General features: G+C 38.9%; 1 protein-coding gene across 5 annotated transcripts in view; it reads right to left on the minus strand.

The window, feature by feature from the left end:
- Positions 1-25,164, minus strand: part of kcnd3 (potassium voltage-gated channel, Shal-related subfamily, member 3) — a 141,325-nt gene that overhangs the window by 21,586 nt on the left and 94,575 nt on the right. For all 5 annotated transcript variants that reach the window (XM_030138925.1, XM_030138920.1, XM_030138921.1 and 2 more), the window contains exon 3: positions 2,998-3,166. In XM_030138925.1, coding sequence (XP_029994785.1) covers positions 2,998-3,166 — 169 coding nt within the window. The remainder of the gene's footprint in view (positions 1-2,997; positions 3,167-25,164) is intronic.

Consider the following 25,164-nt stretch of genomic DNA (forward strand, 5'->3'; position numbering starts at 1 on the left):
AAGAAATAGCAAAAGGAGCCTCTCTAAGAGAAGTGAGAGTGAAAGTGATGAGAGACTGAAAATATGTGTCAGTATGTGCCTTTCTACCGGATCCAAATAAGCACTATCTATCTCAGAAAAAAACTGCCAGGCTTGCCCTCAAACTATGATTACTAGTCCAGTCGGATCAGCTGACTACCAACTTTGGCCAATGGACACACCATCCTTTCATTAAGGGCCATACAGAGGCTCTAAAAACAACACAGGAAAGGAAAAGATGATCTTTGAAGCTTCCACAGCAGGAATCATACCCCAAGAGCTAGGAACCTTTGGAGGAACTCACTGTGTTTCTGCCGCAGGGACCAGGGTCTAAATTTAGTTCCACGACTTTATTTTACTGCCAAAAATCCCTGCTCAGGGGGTAGTACTTTCTGATAGCTCTGAAACTTTAAGGGTGGGGCTTGCAGCACTGAACAGTTCAGATTCTGTTAGTGCTAAGAGCGTTTTATTTCAGCTGTAAATTTTAAGACGCTGTAGCTACATGTACAGATTTTCATTATGCTCGAGCACATCAACACGGAGATACAGGGGAAAAAAAAGCATATGACAGAGGAACTGATGACAAAGTCCAGACTTTATTGAGTAATTACACCCAGGTCGGGTCCCATTGGGGGTAGTCACATGTAAAATGATCTGTTAAAACTACTGTTACTTTTTCACACATCAGTGGAATAATGGGATTAATCTTTGTGGCTCTTCAGACCAGAAGCAACCAAAGGTCTCCAAGCACTTGTTAATATCTTGAAATGTAACTAAACCCCAGACTGCCAGTAGAAAAGAAGAATTAAAAAAGAGAAATGTGAAAATGTCCTCAATTTGGTCAAGATGGAAGAGTTCTTATATACACAGTCACACACCAACATGAACATCATACACACACATCCACATACTACATGCCTATGTTAGCCATGAAATATAACGACCAGCTGTAAAGAATAAAATAATAAATAACTAAAAAGAATAATAAGGTAGCATACATCCAAAGTTCTCTAGTGAAGTCTCACTATTATACGTATCATCCTAAATCACATCCACAGAATAAAAAACACAAAACTTCCTCTGGAAGGAATGAAGCCATACATCAGTCATTTTAGCTGGAAAACTCTTGATAAATGTACAAAAGGAAACAGTATGTCAATGAGTAGAAGGTCTATCAGAATGTAAGGCTCATAAGTTACATGTATGTCCTTCATACACACATCAGTGGATTCAGACAGAAATTCCACTCATTAACTACTGCAGGTGCCTGCTATGAAGGGTTTAATGTTGCATTCAGGTGCCACTTGTAAATCTTTGGTCCTTGTAGAGAGCTAGGACTATTTTACATATGCATTTGTTTGAGTGGAACTGTGCCTTCCTGTGACATTTTTTTAGTTCAAGTATTTAAAATGCATTATTTACATCTATATTCCACACTTGTCAGGCTTTTAACAATCCCAAAAACTGAGAATTTGGAAATAATGACCCCTGCATTCCTGCTACCTGATTGGGTCTCTTGTTTCCACATGACCTCTACAGACCATCACTTTAAACCTCTTTTTAAATTGGCTGATGTTTGGACATTCTTTGAGTTCTACCTTCAATCTGTTCCATACTTTTACTCCACAAATTGAAACACAAAAACTTCTCTTTGTCGTTCTCACTTTTAAAGTTTTGAAATTATGTTGTCCTTAATTCATAACCCCCTTCCCTTTCTATGAATAGTTTTTTAATATCTCCTGGTAGTAATTAGTTATTTTTTATTTCATATATCCGCCAGTACCCTCTGGAACTCCCTCCCACCTCCTCTCCGACACTGCTCCAACCCCAACACCTTTAAATCCCTTTTAAAAACTCATTTATTTAAGATTGCTTTTAATGCTTAATCTTAATGTTTAATGTTTAACTGTTATATATTCGTATACCTGCCTTTTGCACCTGCTTTTAATCCATTTTTAATATGTTTGTTTCTGGTTTTATCTGCTGCATGTAAAGTGTCTTTGAGTTATATGAAAAGCGCTATACAAATAAAATGTATTATTATTATTATTATTATATATTGGTTATCGGCCAATAAATCTGTTATCGGTCAATATATCAGATATCAGCTTATTTTAGGACCCAATATTACATAATATATTGGCAGCAACCCCAAAAATCCCATATTGGTCAGGCTATACTCCACGGGGGAAAAACAGTCCTCATTCAGACTACCAGCTTAGTTCAACAAATTGTGTTATCAGTTATTCTGATAATAAGGCAACTCCACAGACATTATCACTACCCCTGTCAAGTGAGATGCATGTCAGGTGTGTTCGAAAGTTTGGAGATTATTTCTGAAACTTTCCTATAAGGCTACAGTAGATGTTTAAGCTTTTAATATCCACTCTTTTCTGGGAACTCTAAGCTAGGTTTAGGGTTAGGGGTAAGCTTAAAGAGAAGAACTATAAGTCTGATATGCATGATATTAGGCTTCATTTGAAAGGGAACCTAGTGGATGTTATTAAACGTGAGTCTGCATACTCCATTTAGGAATTTCCAACTGTGCATTTCCTTGCTAACGTAGGGCTGGGTGCATGAATTACATAGGAATAATAAGAAAGATTAAGGCAGGGAAGTGAAAGGAATGCTTTGGAATGTATTAATCTTACCAATATGTTTAATTCTGAAAAGCAGCTGATTCTTAATTGTGTAAAAACAGGATTTTCAAGATCATGTAATAGAGGGAAAGTAGGAACAGTAGGGTCCATAAAAATTGTTTACTGTAAACCTATCACCATTGTGTGTCTCATACTTTTTTGCGAGTACACCTCACTCAAGTGCAAGTGCAAGTGCATTCATATACATAATATATTTTTATTCTTAGTAGGACCTGAACCCAGTGGAGGACTCTCTGGACGTCTGAGTTCCCTTCTTGGTTGGAGGTCTGGAGGTCCAACCCTCTGGGACTCAGCTGAAGGGAAATAAAACTTTGTTCACCTGTACTTTCTGCGCCCGCCGCTTGTCTGCTCTCTGGTTCTGGTGATAGATGCGGCTGAAGTTGGACACGATGACAGGGACAGGCAGGGCAATTACCAACACTCCGCTCAGAGAGCAGATTGAACCAAAGATCTTCCCTGCGATCGTCTTAGGAACCATGTCTCCGTACCTGGAGGGATGACAGGGAGAAAGAATAAATTTAGTGAAACGTCTTATTATACATTTAATAAAATCTGTCTGTGGTAGTGCAACCTTCAAGTCACACACTGACGACTGGAGGTCACACAGACAGAAGAACACACACACTCTTGCTGTAATTCAACTTTTTGCCCATTCACTCCTCTGGTGCAGGTTATTCATTTTACTTTTAAAGCCACTCATCCTCCATGTTTTGCCATAATACAGTTAAGACTGTTTCACCACAAGCGAGAAAGAGAGGATCCTGCAAACCTCCTCTGCCACTGAATGGCACAGTAAACTCAAGTGAGTCATTCACAGAGCATATACTATTAACCTTTAGAGAGGAGAAGGAAGATGACACAGGGAATGTTAGAGACATTTCACAAAAGTCATTTAGCCCAATTCAATCTGAAATATTTGCAAGTCAAAAGCAATTCCGTCTTTAGTTCAGAAGACAGAAAACACAATTACAATAACCATATTAAATCCTTTTTGTCCTTAGGAAGAAGCCTCACCGTGGAAACCAGCAGTGCACGGAAAAAAAGATAGAAGAGAAGAAATACAAATGCTAAAAGAGCACGACTTACGTCGGAAAAGCAACCTTTATTTCTAATGGCCTTCATTTCTTATTCATGAGCAAAAAGAGCAGGTAATTTGTTCTTGTTTTGTTGCTAAACAAGAAGTCCTACTGAATTTATTAGAACTGACTCCTAGTCAGACTACAAATAAATCGGGAACAAATGGTCTTTAAACATTGAGTATTTTAAAGCATCATATGAAGTCTGTGTGACAGTTTGAGATTAATGTGGATATGGCACAATTTGGACACAAACCTTGAGAAGTCTAATGCTGAGTCGTATAAATCTGCAGCTGACAAAACATGAAAAGCATTAGACATGAGGTTGGGCCGATGACTTCCAGTGATCACAGTGTTAAACCCAGTGTCGTGAATACCCTCCCAGTTCACACCCACAGCACTGACTCCCTGACACACACACATAATCCAATATCTGTACTGTAATGTATAATAATATGTATTTCATTTATTTACAAGGCTTTCCTGACAGCTCAAGTTGAGCTGCACAACTGATGAATATGCATTTTAAGGAGTGTCAGCCAGAAAGCTCAAAAATAAGGGACGGGTTTATCTTAATAATTAAGAAAATCTCCTTATGTTTGATTTACAAAGAGGAAAACAGCTCATTCTGTTTACCACCCTGCAAAGCATGTTTTAAATTATAAACAAACATAAAAAATAATTTTTAAATCTACCTGTTTTGCATTCCCTGAATAAACAAGAGGCTGGGTCTTTATTTTTTTTTCCATCAAAAAATGGAGGATTAAAACTTATCTAAAGAGCTGTCTTATAAAACACCCATTTCTACTTTATTTTATTATTTTTCTGTGTCTTCTTCAGGACATCTGACTGAGAATGTTCCCTTTTCCTGTTTAGTAGAACTATAATCAGTGAATTATTAATAATGTAATGACTCTTGCAAGATAACTCTAATTTATTGCCACATCCTGTCTCTTACAATCTTAATATCCCACACTACATTTGAAGCAGCTTTATCTTAGGTAAATTACCTGGCAGTACTTCACTGACATAATTAAGTAGGCTACATTTTTTCCTGATTAGGTAATACCAGCCATAAAAGACAAATAAATTGTTACTAAAATTCAGGATTTTCATTTTATATTTGATTAACATGGTTTCACAGTCAACAAGATTTTATTGTACAAAACGAATTATGCAATTATTGAATTACAGGAGATTTTAATTGAATGAAAAAAAGTAAGCAAAAACAGCAAAATGCCAAATCATCTGGGCCACAAATGTGAGAGGACTCAAATGTGCAAAAATACAAGCATGACTAATAGAAAGTATACATATTTTCTTTTATGACTTGCATTTTTTTTCTTTTATCCAAACATCTCACATCATAACACATCAAATACTAACATTAGAGCATTGGTAAATTACCCACCCTCCCTCTAACCCAACCGTAACCAGAAGGGGTCTTCCTATTGATATAGGGGCTTTTTAGATATAGAAAAGTATATTAAAATACACTACTTTCATAAAATGTAAATTCCGCATTAGATCTGCAATTAATATGATTTTACATATCCATCAAACATAAAACATTACACGTGCTGGACATGCTGGATGTGTGCATACAACAGATTCTCTTACGAAAAGAGACAAATGATTCATGGACACACTCATCTGTGAACATGTAGTATCATCTCCAAATTTGCAGTTTGGCTGACAGGCTGAAAGGAAAGTCCCGTCAGAGCACAAGCCAGAAAGACACAGACAAAGCGTTGCTGAGGGATGCGTCTCCTTTCTGTCTCGTCACTCTTGTCGAAAGCAATGTGATATGTCAGAAATAGTGAAAATCAAGATAAATGCGATTAAATGAGAGGTTACACTACCCTGAAGCAATAACAGAATGACACAAAATACACCCAAAAATGCCATTTTCTCCACATAGAAAAGAACAGCTTCTTATCTCCCCATGGTATCACTGTAAATTCCTTTTTTCTGCTGATCTTTTATCAACACTGTAAGCTCCTTCCTGACAGATGGAAGGACACATTTTCACTAGATACTAACAACATAGGATGAACGGGATTTGGCATTGGTCTCCTGATATATGTGTTATATATGCACACTATAGCTCCCTATAGAGTTGGCAGTGCAGATCTAGTCAATCAACATGTTAGTGCTGTCAGGAATCCATGCATATTGCAACAACTGGCTCCCATACAAATGTGTGCACACAGTAGGTGCACACGCTGACGTACCGGAGATATATGACAAACAATGCCTCAGTTTACCAACAGTGATCTAAAAAATTCATAAAAACAGAAGCTTCTAGAACGTAAGGCACCGCTGGGCTCCTTTAGTGTCAAGTTTTGACATGAAGGAAAATTATGAAAGACCATTACCGTTGCATTGATATTAAACATCTTATATAACTGTATCAATAGTTAAATAGTGCTTCTACAAACACGTTGCTAAATAGCACCCGTCGCATTCATCCACTTTTGACAGATCACAGAGAATAGCGCGAGTCATTATTGAAGGACTTAGCAAACAATACCCCAAAGACTTTCTATAAATGAACAATAATCTTCTTAAGAAGTTGTGCTCATAATCGGCGTTTTATAATCTAATGAAGCACTTCTGTCACAGTCTAGTGGAGACAGTACAAACAGTACAGAACGGTAGCACACACACATGAACCATTACTGCACATTAAACCTCATTCAGTTCATTTTGGGGAAAGAGAACGGACTCATTAGACAGTTTGTGGCAAATATAAAAATACCACAAAAAAAAAAAAAAAAAAAAAAAAAAAAGCAAATATGAAGGCATTTTTGTGGTTGGTTTTCACATTACTAAAGCACCACATTGCCCACACACAGTGAACCACTGGTCCACAGCCATAACTGAAAGTATACTTACAGAGAGCATCCATCGTCCCCTCTAAGAACTTTAATGGGCTTTCTACCCAAATTAGGCAATAACAACCTCATCAGTGGTACAAAAGCCCTATCACTACAAAACATTCCATCTCCTCCCCTCTGCAGAAGATGTTTCCATTAGGAGGAATGAAAAGCTAATCATATTCATCTGCAAGTCTTCTTTAATGGGATCCTATCAGATTGTCTGATAGAGGCCCTTCTCTCCTAATACTACAGTCAATTTGCTGCTCCCATTTAGTCAAGCTGGCCTGTCTCTGATGATACCATCTCTGAGCCATTATACGTGGCACAGAGATAAAGCCGGGCTCACACACATTAAAGAAACAGAAAGCTATAATAAGTCGTGTGAGGTTGTGCATGTGCGTGTGTGTGCATGTGATAAGCACGTTTTGATGTTATTTCTTCCCCTCCTGCGTGGATGAATCCTCAAGCCGTTCCTTCCTCCCCAAGACCACATCCAAGGTGGGGAATGAGGTGGAGGTAGATGCCTCAGAAAGGAAGAAGATGGATAAGACGTCAAAGGAAGCATACTGGAGGGAGAGATAGTTTCTCAGCAGAGGCAGTGAACTCAGGAGGCTTTCCTTCCCCCTAATTTTTTTTCTGTCCATCAGCCCATGCCCTACTCTTGCTCTCTGTCATACCAGACTCACACAGACACAGAGCTCTATCAGTAAGCTGTATATTATGTGTGCGCACTCACGTAGAAACGGGCACAAACCTCATATATACACACACACAAACCCGCACACATGCAAACAGAGGGTCAGATAGGCAGGTCAGTCTTTGGCCATGGTTGTCACGGCCCATTGCGGGAAGCCAGGTCTCTGTGGGTTATATTAATAAAGCCTAGGATGGATAGATGTGGGGGGGGTTATTGAGTGGGCCTGAGTGCTCTTGTGAGGATATGTATGATGGATGGGTTTAAGAGTGATGGACTGTGAGCTGACAGACACACAGATTTGTGATGATGGTTGGTCATGTCGTGTCAGGTCAGAACAGCACAGCAGCTCATCGTACTTTAATACCTGCTGACATTACACAGGTATGAAACTAAAGGAGAAATATCAAAGTGGGCGTAATCAAGATAGGGCATACATGTTTATATGCTCTATAAAATAAATGGTTGTTTGCATTGCATTTTTTCATTGCCTATGGGTATATTAAAATCCTGCACAATAAGCTTGAGATTAACCTAACGAGTCACAAAGTATTTTTTTATTGGATTTGTTTTCATTTTATTGATCGTAACTGCTATTATGTGAGTGAAGTAAGATCGTAAAGGCATTTTTGATAAGTCTAGGAATGAAACTTTCTATTAAAAAAGCGAGAGAGAGAGAGAGAGAGAGAGAGAGAATGAGAGAGGGAGAGAAAGAGGTAGGACAGAGATATATTAAGTGTTGAATGTTGGGTTTCCATTTACAGACTTAATCCCATGTGATTCCTTTGCAATTTTCCTCTGTTCCTTTCAGATAGAGCTTAAGTGTTTCTGTTTGGACCACAATCTCTTGCGGTGGACTGACCCCCTGGAGGATTGAAATCACCTTACAGGAGGGAGGAGGGAGGAAAAGTTGATGCAGTGCACCAAGTGTTAGGGAATGAGTCATGGAGTTTGTGTGTTTACTAAATGTGGTTTGGTCTGCGTGTAGGAGTGCTTACATGTTTCCTTGACTATACTGATCTGGTAGTTTTCTTTAATTGTCTTAGAAAAAACACTGAAGCTGACAGGGTTTAAATTAGCTGCTGCACAACATAATTATTATGTAGAAATAAAGTAAAGATTTTAGTAAAGCCAAGAAAAAATGTACTTAATATAAATCATCACATTTAGTAGCCACTGTACTGAATTCATTTATTTCATCCTTCATCAAGGCCGTTATAATAAAGGGCAAAACTGGAAAATGTAACTATTCTAAAACTCCAGAAATAAGCAATACAGTAATGGCACGGGGGTTAAGACAGACTATTTGATGCTAGCCTTTAAAGTGGTGCATTCTGAAGGGGGGGTGGGTCATGGCCAGCCTCTTTCTTTCATGGTGTCACAACTTCACAACACTGCGTCTGTGGGTCAAGAGCATTACTGTAGCTAGGCTAGCAGGTCTCTTTAGACTCTTGTCAATTACAAATTTTTCACCGCCTTGACAACTCAACGCCCAAATGTGACCAGAAATTGATCTTGGCATGCCATTTTGAAGGATGTCTCAATTCCCTAAAATGTACATTCAGGGCTGAGGGGGCCGGCTGAAGGAGCTATGACTGAGGATACACAAGAGTATCTCTGGTGGAAGGGGCGAGGAGTTGAGGCGAGGACCAAAGAAGCTTGAGAATTGAGAAGACAGGCTTAAATTTTCTTATAAATACTCTTAAAGGGGTCACATTTTAGCCCTCTCTCTCAGCCCACTTTTCTTTCTTTATTGTACACGTTCTTTAAACGACAAAAAATCTTGGATGGGTATTTTTTTATTTGACATGTAGAAATTGATCTGTGCTTGTAACAGAAGTTTTGTAACTTGTGCTTTTCCAAATAAACTAAGAATTAAAAAAAAAAAAAAAAGGGGTCATATTTTGCTAAACCCACTTTTATTAGTCTTTGGTACATTTATTTGTGTATTTGTGGACCCTAATAGATCAAAAAAGTTTGAATTTGAACCCTCCAGGTGCTGCAAAGCTATCTTTATATTCATTTTGGCAAAAATCGAGTGGATTTCTACAACCCATTTGAATTCCTTCTTAATTTGTTGCATCTATAACTAGTTACATCACAGCATTTGCACATATGAGCTCAAGACTTCCGACGAACATTTCTCAGAGTACATTATAACTGTTTGTCCATACTGACAATATGCCCAAACTTCGAGCCGATTACCTAAAATGTTCAGTCGTCAGTTGAACAGGACAGAGCAGCACAGCCAAAAACCTGGAGGGGGTGGGGCATGAAGTGGCTCATTTGCATTTAAAGGGCCAGCGCTCAAAACGACCTTTCTAGTGTCATTACTCAGAAATAGGGTTGAAGATGGACCTATGGAGTTGAATTAATGAAGAATTCAGACCCAAACAGAGCATTTACAGTTTATGCAGACCACAGGGAAATGTTTTTAAATGCATAATTCCATTTAAAAAAGCAAAATATCAGTCCTTTAAGAGTCTGTCGGGTTTATTCAATTCAACCTGCATATATTTGTATAAAGTGTTGTAATGCCATTGTAAAGTCATGATGTGTGATTTTACACATGTTTGGAATGCACTCAGCTGCAGATATCTGTGTGTGACTGACCGATTGTGCAGTGACTCCGGTCCCAGTGGGTGTAGATGTCCCAGATAATGAATCAACAAGTTATTGTCATCAGAGCTCATTTTGCCTCATTATTTTGTTCTATGTTCTGTTTTATCATCATATGTCACCATTTGCTGTATATTGGGTTTCTGGAATACTATCTGCTGCAATGTTATTGATTTCGTGTAATAATGTGAAATGGCGTCTTTGCAGCTCGCGTTTGGATTGTCTAACCACAGAAACATGGAAGTACAACATGTGTAGCTCCAGAGAGCCTGACCTCCTCCCTGTGAGAAAAGTTAATTCAATTCTAGTCTAAAGAACACAAAACTATTCTTATTTTCAGCCGATTAAACACTAATGAAATCACCCTATACCTTAGAGATTGATTATTTAAATGGTTGTTAGGAGGGCTTTGCAATTTCAGTGAAAAGGTAATAAAGTGATTATTGTGGGCAATACTGTGATTTGCAATTTTGATTTGAGTCTCGAGGAAAAAAAGTATCGACTTCTGCATGTTTTAAACTGTACTTCTCTCTGCTCAGTGTCATTATGTTCAAATTATCACTGCATAACAGAGGTTGTGTTTATCTCCTTTTCCATTTTCAACAATTACCTCACCCCAAATCCTAATTCTGGACCTCTAAGCATTTATATAATTGGACAACCTGATATTGCAGTCGTGACTGTGATTTGATTAATTGCACAGCCCTATTGATTATTGTGTCTTCTGTTGTTGTTGTATTGGAAATTGTAATATACATAATTACTTTTAAAACTGATGTGTGAAGGTTTTACTACAGATTACTTAAAATAATTAAATCACAGTAATGACATTATCATGAAAAGATGTCATTAGATTGAATTATCAACCGGCCTTTTCAAAACTAAAATGTTTTTAACTTGCTGTACATTAGGGATACTCAACCTCTCATCAAAAACTCAATACCATTACACCGATTAAGACTATAAAAGTTATGTCAGCATATTAATGCATTAATATGGACTCCTGAGGTCAATATGAGAAACGCATGTGTTATAAATGTGCCAGTAAGTGATGATGTCTCATCAAATGTAGTAGTAGAGTGATTGGGAAACCTGATGGAGGCCAGTGAAGCTTAGCTCTTTTAGGTTCAGTAGAGTGAAAGATTGTCTCTCTAGGCCTCTACCCTCAACCACCTATCCATCTGTACTCTCATCTGACATTTCATGGCCATTCACTCAGATGGAAGTAACTCTGATGACACATGGCTCTTCAGGGATGGGACGACCATCTATAATCACCCCCACAAATGTCACTGCGGGAAAGCTAAAACAAGAGGGGGTGGAACAACAGGTACCTAGAGGGAGGAAAGCAAAGGAAAGGGAGCAGATAGAGACTCTGATCATGTCAGGACTGACGTACCAGGGTCTCATATATTTGATTAAATAGGCCTACGCGATGTATTAACCCTTTCATGCATAGTGGTCACTACAGTGGACAGTTACTCTACAGCTTTACTCTTGTATATTCATGGGTTTTGTTGTTTTAGTTCCATATCAACCAACACAGTGGACACTTATGCATCATGTCATAAACTGCAATTCATACCATTATTGTAACTTTGCTGTTCTTGATTGGTTCTTGAGTGGAAATCAATTAATATTTATTTTTTTGCATATTATCTCCATGAAGTGAGTAATAACTAGTATTAGAATATGTTAAAATGTGAGAAAACATCAGATTAGCTGCATTAAACATGGTTTCATTTCACTGTTTTCATATCACTTTATGATATTGGGCTTTAAATACATGAATAAAAAATACAAGAATAAAATTCATGGTGTAGCTGAGTGGACATTTTTGTAACTCCATGAAAAACAGGCTGATTAAAAAAAAATTCAATCACATTGTTTTTTTTTCATGCCTAAAGAGGAATAAAAACACTCAGGAAAAAAAAATCTTGATTAAGTTTCTCATAATTCATGCATGAAAGGGTTAATATGGGTTAACTCAGATACACTGAAGCTATGATAATCTCACATTTATCTTATGGCCTCTTAACAAAGACATGGGCTTGTTTACAATTGACAACATAAAGTTAAGAAAGTTAAGGAGCTTAAAAAATATTATTTCTGAAAGTGTCTTCTTTTGAGATTTGAGCAGTGCTTCTCAACAGAAAGGTTGCGAACGCAATTTTATCATATGCGACATCAAGATTATACAAGGCTGAGTTACATTCCAAGAAAATAAACATTCGGTTTCTGAATAGATGAAATTTATTGGCACCTGGGAAGAGAGCAAGTCTGCCTTTTAACTCTGACCTTGGGAGAGTGCATCAAAAAATATCGAGCGATATACTGACTATGAACAACATTAACCATTAACTACTAAATAAAATGTGAACAGCAAATTTGATACCACTAAAAACTACGTTCTGTGTTTAGCAAGGCCAAGTTGCAAAAGACTGCACATAACTCTCTGCCTTGCACCAATCAAACACTCCATTCAGTAGCCAAGGCTAAAGAGACAAGCAATTAAAATTACAAATGTGGTTTTCAGTGCAAAAATAGCATGAGGCGCACAGCCCTTGTGTGAATAAGCACTATTAGAATGGCATGTTAATTGCAGCTATGACCTTGTCTTTACCAACTCTACAACTGAAACTTGGGCGCTGTTAAGAGTGGGAACAATTTGAATGGCAGAAATTTAAGATATAACAGAAAAATGTGCCTGGCAGCTGCCTTTATGGCTTGTCTTATCACTTCTCCAATACATTTACTGTCATTCACCTCCATGTAATGCTTCTCCCAACCACCTCTAATCATCTACTGTAGGTAATGGCTTGAAGTAATCTGCCGTGCTCATTTTTCTGTAGGTGGGCTATCATTGGGTTTGCGAGATACTGTGTTAGCCTGAAATGAACCATTGTACTGCTGTAATACAAAGGTCTTACCTCTGCATTTACTCTGTGAATAAACCAGCATTTCAAAAAGTGCCGTTTCAGCATTTCAGCTCCAATTCTAATCACTCATGGTACCATATATAATGTCATATCTGGGACATTACAACATTGCAACCACATTTTCTGCATTGCTTTTCATGTACTAGCTTAAATGCTTAGTTTGCATCATGAGACTGTTTCCATTTTAAATTGATGCCTGGGAAATGTACTTAGTTTTACTGCATACATATTGTACAGAAGCACTTCAGTTTTATCCAGTTTTTCAGGTGTGACAAAGAAAACTACACATTTAAGAAAGCACAATCAGTGAAAATTTAAAACAGTAAAAAATGTCAATTAATTTATCATTAAAAAAGCAAAACGTTTTGTTTTTGGTTTTTTTTCTCCAACCAATTAAACAATTAAAGCTATACCTACCGATGTGGCATTTCTCACACCACTTAGTAAAAGTTTGAACATGAACAACCCGCCTCCCTCCAAAGCCCCGCCGCCTTCCCCCTGCTTGAGCTCTGAGGCTCTCCTCCTCTCACCTGATGCGCGCGGACGAAGCAGAAGCGGAGGTCCGGTCCGCTTCGGTGTGTCCGCAGACCCCTCCCTCAGTAATCAGATACATCATCCACCTGCCGCGGGCCCGGGGCCCCTGTTTCATCAGTAGACCCTGTATTTAAGGGTCTGGTCTGTGCAGCGCTGGGTCAGTGTCTTCACTGCACCACAGAAATGAGGTGTCCAGGCAACGGGCGTGCACACTGTGAACGCGTAGCCTCCGCAAATATTCCGTGGACATTTGAGGTTTCATAGTCCATACATTTATCATCCTGCCTAAACCTACATTGTGTGACACCATGTACATGGTACCTGTATGAGTCCCACAGTCATAAAAGCTGAGCTTCCTGCAGACCTGTTTAGTCCAGTACAGCTGACTTCCAGACTTTTATCTCCATCCTTCATTCATCGGACTCCTGTTTGTTCCCCTTGGTTGTTGTTTCTGTTAATAAATTTGTTTTTTCCCTTCCACATGTGCATTTGAGTTTTATCCAAACACATCCTTAGACAGTTGACTGTGGTCAGTGACAAGAGGTGCAGCACCAGTGAAGTGTCAGATTCAGAGGGACACATATCGGATGCGGGGATGGCGATAATGGATGATTGACAGGAGGCTCAGCCAGGTTCGGCCAATTATTTCAATCGGACCAAATAAAATGATTGGTCAGACTTTTATCAGAAATATATGAGAATTAAATATTTTTGAGTTTCAATATCTGGTGGATTTCTTTAACATTTTAGTTTGACATGCTCTTATTAGGAGCATTTTAAGATGACAAAAGAAAAGTGTAAAAATGCCACATCATATGGTATAGCTTTAACCACTGCATCTTTACGTTTCCAGAATAACTTACTATAAAAGTAATGCTCAGTGTCTTCTTTTCATCTCCTCAGCAAAGGAGCCAAAAGTGACTTGTAGGGTTCACTCTGAAACAGTCATCTAGGCTATTTCCTCATTTGCATTTGTCAAATGATGAGATGGAAATAGAGGAAAGAACCACAAAGATAAGTTGATAAAGTGAAGGGCATTTCTCTCACACTACACTGCACACAGACGAAAGGTCGCTATCATCACTCACATCAAAACCAATCTTGGAGTGAATCACACTGAGGGATTGCCACCATTTTTCTGTAACACAGGAACAGTAGTTTAGACTAGCTAGTCTTGGACTGGACCGGCTCTTATTCCAACACTGACTTTTCATAGCTACAGTATGTACCGTATTTCACAGTGTGCAACACAATGGCCAATTTATGCATTTGATTAACCATTATACTAACAATCAACCCGATGTTGTTGTAACATTCTCAATCTGCAGGAGCCAGTGCTTGAAGCAGAAAAAAAATAGTGCTGTACTTCCCTTATTCACATTTTGGCATGAGTATTAGCTGATATCAGCAAAACAAAGTATTACATTCTGAACATTCTACAGTAAACAAAAGGATATTACAAGACACTGCTGATGTTCACAACATTAAAGTTATATGATCAAGGGGACATTTATTTAATTACTACACTAAAAAATATTTCACTAGTGTGTAGAGTGCAGTGCAATAATATCATTAGTCCAGGATGCCTGTAGCTCCTTGTATTCCCTAGATCCCTGTATACCCTTTTCACCCAACCCTCCCGGGGCTCTAAGCAAAAATCTACAAAGAGGACCTCTGACCTGACCTGTGGGCTGTGTAAACCGCCTGACACCCCAGTACTCCCAATACAATCATCCCCTCTTCAAAGCAGTTTGTTCCATTTGTCAATCTTAGAGTAAGCAGAGGTTACTGAGGCAAAAGCACTGGGTGTGTGTTCGTACTGTCTGAGGCCAGACACACATCAACTGTGTCTGATGATCCAACATCTCCTGTGCTAACACGTTCATGCCAGACTAATCAACATTCATATTCAGGATTTAATCAATAGCCAGTGCCCATCCTTTGGTCTAACCTTGATTAAAAGACTAGATAATCATTATGTTATTTCAAAATTATGTGGAACTATGAAAAGTCATCACCACCATAAATAATCTGAGCTGGTCCACACAGAGTTGCTCAAAAGTATATATTCTGTTTTTTGCACAAACAAATGAACATATGCACTATAATCTTCTTTTCCAAGCTGCAGACTATGAACACTGCTGCGCACTGATGTTTATTAAATGTAATATTTGTATTTCTCTCTCGTTTTAAACAGCTACATAGTCAAAGAACACAGACCTAGAAGTGATTGAACAGCAAGACATGCACTGCTAAGTTAGCATGAGAGACCGACTAGAGAGAGATGCACAGCGGGTTAGCACATCAGCTTAATGCTACTGTTATTTGCTGACATCAAATCTGCATTTCGTGTACTTTCCTCTCATGGTGTTTTTTTTTCTGTTTTCCAACCGGGAAAATAATTAGGCTTCGTTTCTGGGCCCCTATAAATAAGCCTATTTGAAAAGGGCAGAATAAAGTATTGATAGTTTGTGAAAGGTGGTACTGCACAAAAAAGCAAAAAAGTAAAATACAAAAGTGTGTACAGGTGAGTACCGGCTCACTTTGAGATCTGCAATGAGTTCATAAACCCAGTCTGCTCTGGTTAGTACAAGCCAAAAGTTTCTCACTGTTGTTTGGGACAGCACTATGCTCATGCAAAGATAATGTTGGCATAAAATTTGTTTGTTATTGCCGACAATTAAGTTTATTTGTGATTTGGTAAGGAGCCATGGGACAAGCAGAACAATTCATTAAAACCTTGTACTTTGAATACAAATGCTCTATTCTTGTGAGGATAAGTCTCTAATAAAATAAAGAGCACACTTATCCCCTGAGACTAGATTATTACTGCGCCCCCCAAAGGGGAGGCAAGGGGTATTGCTTTTGGTTCTGTTTGTTTGTTTGTTTGTTTGTTAATACTCTAACAGTAAAACTATTGGTTGAATTCATGCTAGATTGGGTTTATAGATTGCCAGTGATGCAGAATAATTGTGGTTAAATTTTTGGGAAAAGTAGGTCAAAGTGCAAATTTCTTATGAGTTTTTTTTTTTTACTCTTTTAATTCTCCCATTTACTTAGAATGGGCAAAATTTCAAATGTCTATAAAAACATCAATTTAGTTTCAATTTATTTCAAACTTAGCACATATAGAGGCAACTGATATGCTGACATCAGCACATGCATTGACATGATGACATCAGCTGGATCGATGCCAAAATAAGCTACAATACATGCAAGGGGCGGGGTTTGCTGTGCCTGGCAACACTTGTTTATTTGTTAACACTCTAGCAGAAAAACTATTGGGTGAATTCATTTTAAATTCGTTTATAGATTGCCAGTGACCAAGAATAGATGTAATTATATTTTGGGAACAGTAGGTCAAAGCAAAATGTTTTAAATGAATTTTTAAAATCTTTTTTTCCCCATTTACTTATAAGGGGCGAAATTACAAATGTCTGTGGCAGCAAAACTATTGGTTGAATTCATATCAAATTGGGTTTATAGATTGCCAGTGATGTAGAATAGATGTGGTTACATTTTGGGAAGAGCAGATCAAAGTTCAAATTTTGTATGAATTTTTTAATCTTTTTTCTTCTCCCATTTACTTATAATGGGCAACATTTCAAGTGCCTATATAAACGTCAATTCTGTTTCAATTTACTTCAAACTTGGCACATATATAGAGGCAGTTGATATGCTGACATTAGCACACGCATAATCATGATGACATCAGCTGGATCCATGCCAAAATAAGCTACAATACATGCAAGGGGTGGGGTTTGTTGTGCCTGGCACCACTTGTTATTAATGTATCGCAGTTCTTAAAGTTTTAAATATTGGAGAAAGACTGGAGATATCAGATGGCAGGGGCTCAGAGAAGAGAATCTGGACTTGGAATAAGCAAAGAACAACCGCTAAATGCTGAGGAGAAAGTGGCTTTATACAAATTAAGATGCTTTTCTTCAGGTTCAGGCTCTAACAACTAATTTCACCAAGTCTGTCCATTTTTGCACTTTGTACCTGATGGAAGTAAGTAGAGAAGTCAGTTCCAAGCTTCCAAACATTTCTGTAAAATGTATGCGATGCTATAGACGATGTTTTTCAAGAGTTGATGAAAACAAAAGGAGCTCAACCATTAAGCAGCAAGAGTGCACTTACAGGATGTTGGTGAATAATAGCTAGGGACCCAGTTATAAGCCCTACTCATTTGTGCATGCGTCTGTGGATGTGTATGTGACTCTCTTTGTAATTAGCGATTACCAGACTGCTATCAACAGAACGCTTCAGTGACTCCACTTTCAAAAGTAACCAGGAAGTGCAAACACAATTACCAGAAGAGAAGGAGCATAACAACATTTAAATATGAATTACATCTGCGATAGAACGAGCATCTAAAGCCTGCACTAGTGACTGCCTGCACTGTGTCTAATTCACAGGAAACAGCACTGCCATTAACACGTTTGTGCATCTGCTTGCGATTATATTGATATGCATATGGTAATTTTTATCTGTGCAAGTGCGGTTATGTACACACTTCTGATAATGGGCAAATCTTTACAAGTGCTAAAATACCTTCAAGCCACCGGGGTCTGATATAAGTGGATGTATGGATAAAACCAGTAATGACTGTTGGTAATTGAAACACCAAGTCATCCATCTCTGTGAGCTTGCATATGCTGCACTGTTTTCTGTGCGGCAGAGGAGAGGAGGAACAAGGTTGAGGAGCTAGGGCACAATTACTTTGATATGTGGTTCAATTAAGCTGCTAACAAGAGCTAACCGTGCTTGGCTTGAAACATGAATCTTTGGAGAAATGTTGGAAATGGGAGATTGATGTCTTTATGTTTCATCCAAGACAACAATAAAATAGAATATAGGTGACTGCTTGACAAGTTTTTCACTTGGGAATCAAAGTTACGAAACAGGAAAATCGAAGGCAGCTTGCAAAACTCCAGTGTTGTAGCTCTCCAGTATGATTTGACATTATAGTCAGCAGTTTATGGTGAGAGTTTGAGGAAAAAAATGAAACAGCAATTATTTCGGAATTAAGTCCAAACAAGACATATAATATATAGCAAGATATATACGTACACACATGTTGTTCTTTCTTGAATCCGCTTGGCAGAATTCGATAATTATTATTTGCAAAAAATAAATAAATAACTTTGAGCTGCCTCTTTCATCTTTGATGACTGAGTTTATTGCACCCTGAAAATACTGAAAATATGCACGCTCATTGCCTGCAGTAGTTTTAAAGCTGTAACTTTTTAATCACCAATTTTCATGGACACTTCTGCAAAAATGTTTATTAGTTATAAATGAAACAAAATATATCTGTTTTCATGAGTCCAAGAGAAAAGGCTGTTTCCTGATAAAATATATGAAAGTTAATACATAAATAGTCTGAAATATACTGGAAAGATGTTCTTCTGTTACTGACAAAAAAACATCTAAAGGGCTTATATATAGTATTGATATTCCAAACTCTTAATAACAGAGGCAAGTCATGAACCAGAACACATTTAGGACTACCAAAACCACTGATAAATCAACACTATGTATTCACAGACTGCATCACTCACTGAATAAAGGATGAAGTTCGTCCTTTACACACATCTGTAGTATGGTATCAGTAAGTGTTCTCTTTCTAATAAAGACTCTCAGTTGGTTATTTTCAGCCTTGTCAGCCTTATAATCTTGATGTGCTGCATCAACTGACAGTTTATATTATATCTCTGTTAACTTAGCTCTGTTTTTAGACAGTAAAACCACAAATCACCACTGTTTTCAGTACGGTTTGTGTTCTCAATAACTGCATTAAAGATGATGCATTAAAGAGCTGTTTGGAATTGTCCAAACAAGGTCAGAACAGTCACAGTTTAGGCTGAACTGAAGATCAACAAATGGTGAATGGTGAAGATAATAACATCACATAAAACTTTTTACCTTCATAAGCCTCATAATCAAACTCACCCATGTAGAAGAAACACTGTGATTTCAGCATCAGACTCATTTAGAGCTGTGCCCAGTGGTGAAAACAATAACAGTGCTTTTAGCTTTTATCACTTTGTCACTTTCTTTGACTCTAAAGTTGTCTCTTAGCTGTTCTAAGCCCATCTTGTCACCTTCAGGCACTTTGGTCAAAGGCCCTGTGATGTTAGTTTTCTTCACCACGGGAGAACAAGCAGAGTGACTCACTACTCCCTCTAGTGGTCACATAATCCTGTCGGACTATCAGGGTAAATAAATTCAGTTTGTTTCTCTACAATTCAACATATCTGCATCTTTCAGAGCATAATCTCAGAGCTGATTTTAGATCTTTTTTTAAAATTTGGAAGAAGAAATATAGCTCCTCTAATGCCCAATCTTTTTTCTCAAACCTTTTAATGATTACTTTTATTTTTAACAGCTTTAATAACTGGAAAGTGAAAACCGTATGTTGAAGTTCAAATATAACAGTGGGGTTTTTAACTGAACAAGTCAGACTATTACTCTCTGTCTGCAGGTTCCCTAAATAAAAAAGCATGTTTAAAATGTATAAGGTTTGTGTCACCCATGCATATTCATCTTTGATCCAACTAGTTCTATCCCTTCAGTTTTATTTTTGTGCATCTTTCCAGGTCACTGAAGACCCTTCCATGTCCTCACTGTGCAAGACCCTTACTGGAACAGATCTTTGTAGATGAAAAGAAGCATGCCTGTGTGGAACGATAAGGTTGGAGCAGGAAGAAAGAGAGAGGTCAGAGCCTGAGAGTTCAGGGGTCATCTCCACTCTGCAATGAACCCACCGACATAACAGCAAGGTGACCGACAGGCTGGTCCCAACACAGATTTCACAGACAGATCAAAGACAGAGAAAAAAAATACATTAAAGAACAAGAAGAAAGGGGAATGCAAATGTGCTGAAAGAGACTGAGCTGAGGAAAACAAAAAGGGAGGGCTCAGCCCTGTGGGACTGGAGGGTGACCCAGCCCGAGACGGACACCAAATGAGACGGAGGGAGGAAAGATAAATTGATAGAAAAAGGAGAAAGAATACTAAAGCACATTTCAGGACGTCAGATCTATTCTGGCTCCCATTCAGGTCACAGTGATTGCATTTGTTTTATTTGGTCAGACCATTTCCTCCTGTCGTGGAGATGTATGTGTCTGTGAGCTTGACTTTTGTGGGTTTTTGGTTGTGTGTTTGTGAATCGGACTGAGTGCATGCTTTGTTTTGTACCTCTGTGTGAGGTTGTGAGAGTGCACATGTGTGTGTGTGCGCCTGCAGCCTCCCACATGTAGTCCCTTGCTATTATTTATTTTCTGCACTTTATGTGACTGTAACACAATAAGATAAAACTCAGCAGTGATGCAATTATTTTTCTACAGATTTTTTCCCTTCTCTGGTTCAGATCTCTTCTGGTGAACTACTGCCAGGTTTTCACAGCTTAATCCAATGTCGGTGCGTCAATAAATAGCCAAATGTGCTAACTTAATATGAATGACTCTCTCAGAGGCCCTGGTGGAGCAGTAGGTCTAAAATGATTGACTTGACTTAAGTATTGAAGAATTGAACTTTTTCCCAAATGGAGCTGAAAATTAATTAAGCTCTGGTCTACTGTTCATGCCCACAGTCCCATGTGGCTTCACAGGTGAAGTGATTTTCAATGCTACACATTCTGTTACTCATGCACTACACTGATTAAACCGTTGCCTTTCCAATCAATTTATTAAAATGGCTGGAAATCTTAGTATAAGCAGTGTAAGAGTAAACTGTGCACGTAGAAACTGGGTCCTTTAAATCTATATTTTTCCAAGGAAAATCACTGGATTTCTGTAAACTGTGGTGAGTCTAACATCCAAAATAGAAACTGTGTCATCCATCCTCTCCTAAAGCAATCTCTTATACTCATTTGTTTGATGTTTCCTGTTGTCATGGGGATCTCGGGAGTACAACAGCACGCAGAGTGCTATGTCACTGTGGTTAAAAGGGTTACATTAACATCAGTCGCAGGTTACATTAGAGCAGGTCTACATTACCCATTAGTAGTAAAACACATTTGTGGAAACAGGGCCAGCATGGTTCGCATTTAGTCCCAATCTAACTTAGGAGGGGTGAACACTCAACCCATTTTGCTGAAGTGTAATTCATACTTGACTAGTTTCAAAGAGCTGCGACGATAAAAGCCCTTTCTTTTGGCAAACTAATTTTATAAACTACACATCAGACAGTTACTGCAGTTTTATTACAGTAAAAAAAATGTAGGGATAAAAATGACATAAGTAACTACTAGAACTACAAGGGCAATTCTTAATCTGACTTTAGGGAAGACCAGGAGGTGATACACACAATTTGCTGCTCATCTCACCTTGAATCAAAGATGTCTCTGTCAGACGTTGAAGCTAAGAATATTGGCTAGCAGCAGGTCGAGCTTATCACACACTGTTTTACGCTGCCTGACTTATTGACTGTGAACATGGCCAACATGGCTCTTCTCATCAGCGTCCGGCACAGTGGCAGCATTGACTGTACTGATCTATGACCAAGTCTGATGGAAAGGTGGTCAATGCAGCTAACTAGAACTGGCCGGTGTCTCTAAATCCGCTTCAGGCTGATCAATGCGCTGTGTGGCCGTGTGTGTCAAAGATAACATGTTATCTCAACTTGACATGTTTATTCATGAAAAGTTCAGGGTACAAGTGAAGACCCTGGTGCTAAAAGTACTGAAGTTAATTTTTTTGGACAATTCAAGTTGAGCATAAACATGTTGTATTTGTTTAGCTAAGTCCACCCTATGAATATTTTTAACAGACTTTTTTTGTGACTTTTACCACCAGGGTGTTCAATATAAACTAGTGAGCAAAGGAGGAACACCCAAAATGCTGTGGTATATATTGAATGCAGGAATGAAAGCTTTTAGGCGGCAATAATGCCCCAAACCAACCTTGGCAATAGTTAACAACAACAGCCAGTCTGTCAGCATCTATCAGTGTTTATGGATGAAGGTAGCTGTCTGGATGTGTGTGTTAGTGGAGAAAAGTAGGCTGCAGAGAAACTAGGGCATCGCTGAGACTCAGGAGAGGTGTCTTCAGCCCAGCCTCCTGTCCTATTTCACTGCCTGGCGAGACTGGCGTGTGTGTGTATGTGTGTATGTGTGTGTGTATGTGTGTGTGTGTGTGTGTGTGTGTGATTCAACACAGGGAGAACCCTGGGCAGTCAAGGGAAAGCTTCAGGCACAGGAGGAAGAGAGATAACAGGTGAGCTCCAGGGAGGCTACCTGTGGGAGAGAGCAGGCCCAGTGACAGACCTCTTTGCTGGGGTGGAATGGATGTGCAGAAGCCCCTGGGGCATAGACCAAATGTCACACAGTCTGTGCACACACACTGGAAAACTGCTCTAAGCTTTTTTGGAATTTGTCACCTGTGTGTATGTGTGTGCATTTGTTCATATGTGTCTATGCTCCAACTGGACAGATGACTCACAACAGGAAAGAGAGCCCAACAAGGCAGCACAGACAGGTGGGACGTGTGCATGTAGGTGTTTTTGTTTGGCTGTGTGGGTGCAAGAAATAAGCTGTTGAGTGTCACTGTATATGCTGTACCATTTCACAGCACAAGTATGAACTGTATAGTACAGCGCATACTGTGCCCCCACACCTACACTTATGCACAAACCCACACAGCCACAAGCACACACATGCACCACATCCATTTCACATACGGTGTTTACTGTACTATGACAGATATTATTTATCTACCGGTCCGTGTTCTCCATTCCACTGGAGCTTTCCAACCCATCACTAATTCATCCCTGGCATTTTCCCCTCTCTAAATAAGGGCCGCCTTTGAACTGACATGCTGGCCCTTTACAGCTAGGCCAAGTTACATCCTAGCTCCTTCTGTAAGTCTATATCCAGGCAGGGTTCATCTCACACTGCAACTCTACCCTTCAATGACCAGTACTTCTTATCGAATCAGAATGGAGATGTAGGTTAATGTGTGAATCATGCACAGCTATTTGATCTTTGACCCCACCGCTCTTGCAGCACTTGCAGCTGTCATTGGCGGCAGATAGCCAGGTGGGTGTGGGTGTAGTGTCAGATTGCCAGGTTAGGTTTTGATGGGAGAATCAGATGGTCATGTATCCTGACATGTAATGAGGACTGGGTTTGTGTTACAGTAACTGTGTAGCAGCAACTGTGGATACAACTGACTGCAGTCTTAACTAAAACTCATCAAACAAACAGTGCATCTATTGAGGATATATTCTGTTATTCTTTGACATAGATAGCTAAAAATCTGTTGGATAGACATTATTTTAGGGGTAAACAATCTCAGTATGCTGTTTGTCTGTTTCCTGTTTCGGCAACGACCGTCAGGTGAAGTCTTATGATGTAGTATCGCACAGAAATAGCACTTCAGCTGGTCTGCTCCTACATTTCATGTATTGATTCTCTCTGATTGTGTCTGCGAGTGAGAGAGAGGGCAGCGGGTGGGCGGAGGTGCGAAAAAAAAAAATCAGCTTCAGGAAAGGACTATTAAATTTTAATTTCAGAGAGGTCAGTTTTTCTTCAAGGTCAATATAAAAATAACCTTCAAAGAAACAGTGGCCTAAAAATGTAATGTCTATGTAGGTGGTAGGGATTAATCTATAGAAAAGAGGGCCAGCATATCCTGTGGATAGATCCTGGGCCACTGTGGAAAGGACATCTTGTTAACATTCACTCTAAGCCAATTAACTACCACAGTGGGTAAAGGAGAAAAGACATGTGCCTCCTTTTACAAAAATAAGATTTCAGATGAGAGTTTGGTGATGCATTATACATAGTCCCACATTATAAATGACAGACAGGCCCACACACTGTGTGAAAATGACACACACACATTCATTGGAGCCCGAGGATGATTTAAAGCCTCAGTATTGCAATGGGGATCAGCTGAGAAGGATGGAAGATAGGGGAATCCAGGCATCACAAATCATTCCCATCACACATCAGTGCTAATGCCACTGATACTAATCCATCAGACAGCCATCTCTAATGCTGCAGATCGCCAATCAATCAGTTTGTGCTACACACAACCTCCTTTCCCCTAACTTCCACACACGTGAAACACATTTACAAATTCACTTTACTGAAGCACAGTGTGACAGAATATATATATGTCAAAACATCACAGAAATTCCAACAATTCAGTCAGGAAAGAAAGAAAAAAAGGTATCAAATGCTTATTCCGGACCTTTTCATTAAACCTCATAAATGTTTGAACGCTTCACAGTCTCAGCAAATTACTTTATTGTACTCCTCTACTGAGTGTTTGTTTGACAGTTTATTAGGGAATAAATTCAAATATGCTATCTTCACAGTGGGCTTCGCTAGTTGACTTATTCAGTTTCTTGGTTTCTCGATTGCCTCTTAACTGGCTCTCTGTCCACTTAAAGGGATTGCATTAACCTCTGCCACTCTCTGTGGGCAGATGAGCCGCTTTCTCACCCTCGTTCTGACGTGCTCTGTATTAAACTCTTCCTTCTTTGGCTCAGATCCCTGTCTGGCTTCTGTCCAGAAACATACACACACTGTCCAGAAACACACACATACACACACACACACACATACACACACGCATTCTTAGGTAGCCAGACACAGTCCAGTGTGTTCTTGTACAGTATATCAGTGTATAGGATCTGACACCTCTCTGTGACCAAGTTATGGTTTCATGCTTCTTTGAAAGCACTTTGCTGTCCAGCACTTTTTTATATAGATAGCTTCTATATAACTGG

The sequence above is a fragment of the Sphaeramia orbicularis genome, chromosome 7, assembly GCF_902148855.1.
Source record: "Sphaeramia orbicularis chromosome 7, fSphaOr1.1, whole genome shotgun sequence".
NCBI lineage: Eukaryota > Metazoa > Chordata > Actinopteri > Kurtiformes > Apogonidae > Sphaeramia > Sphaeramia orbicularis.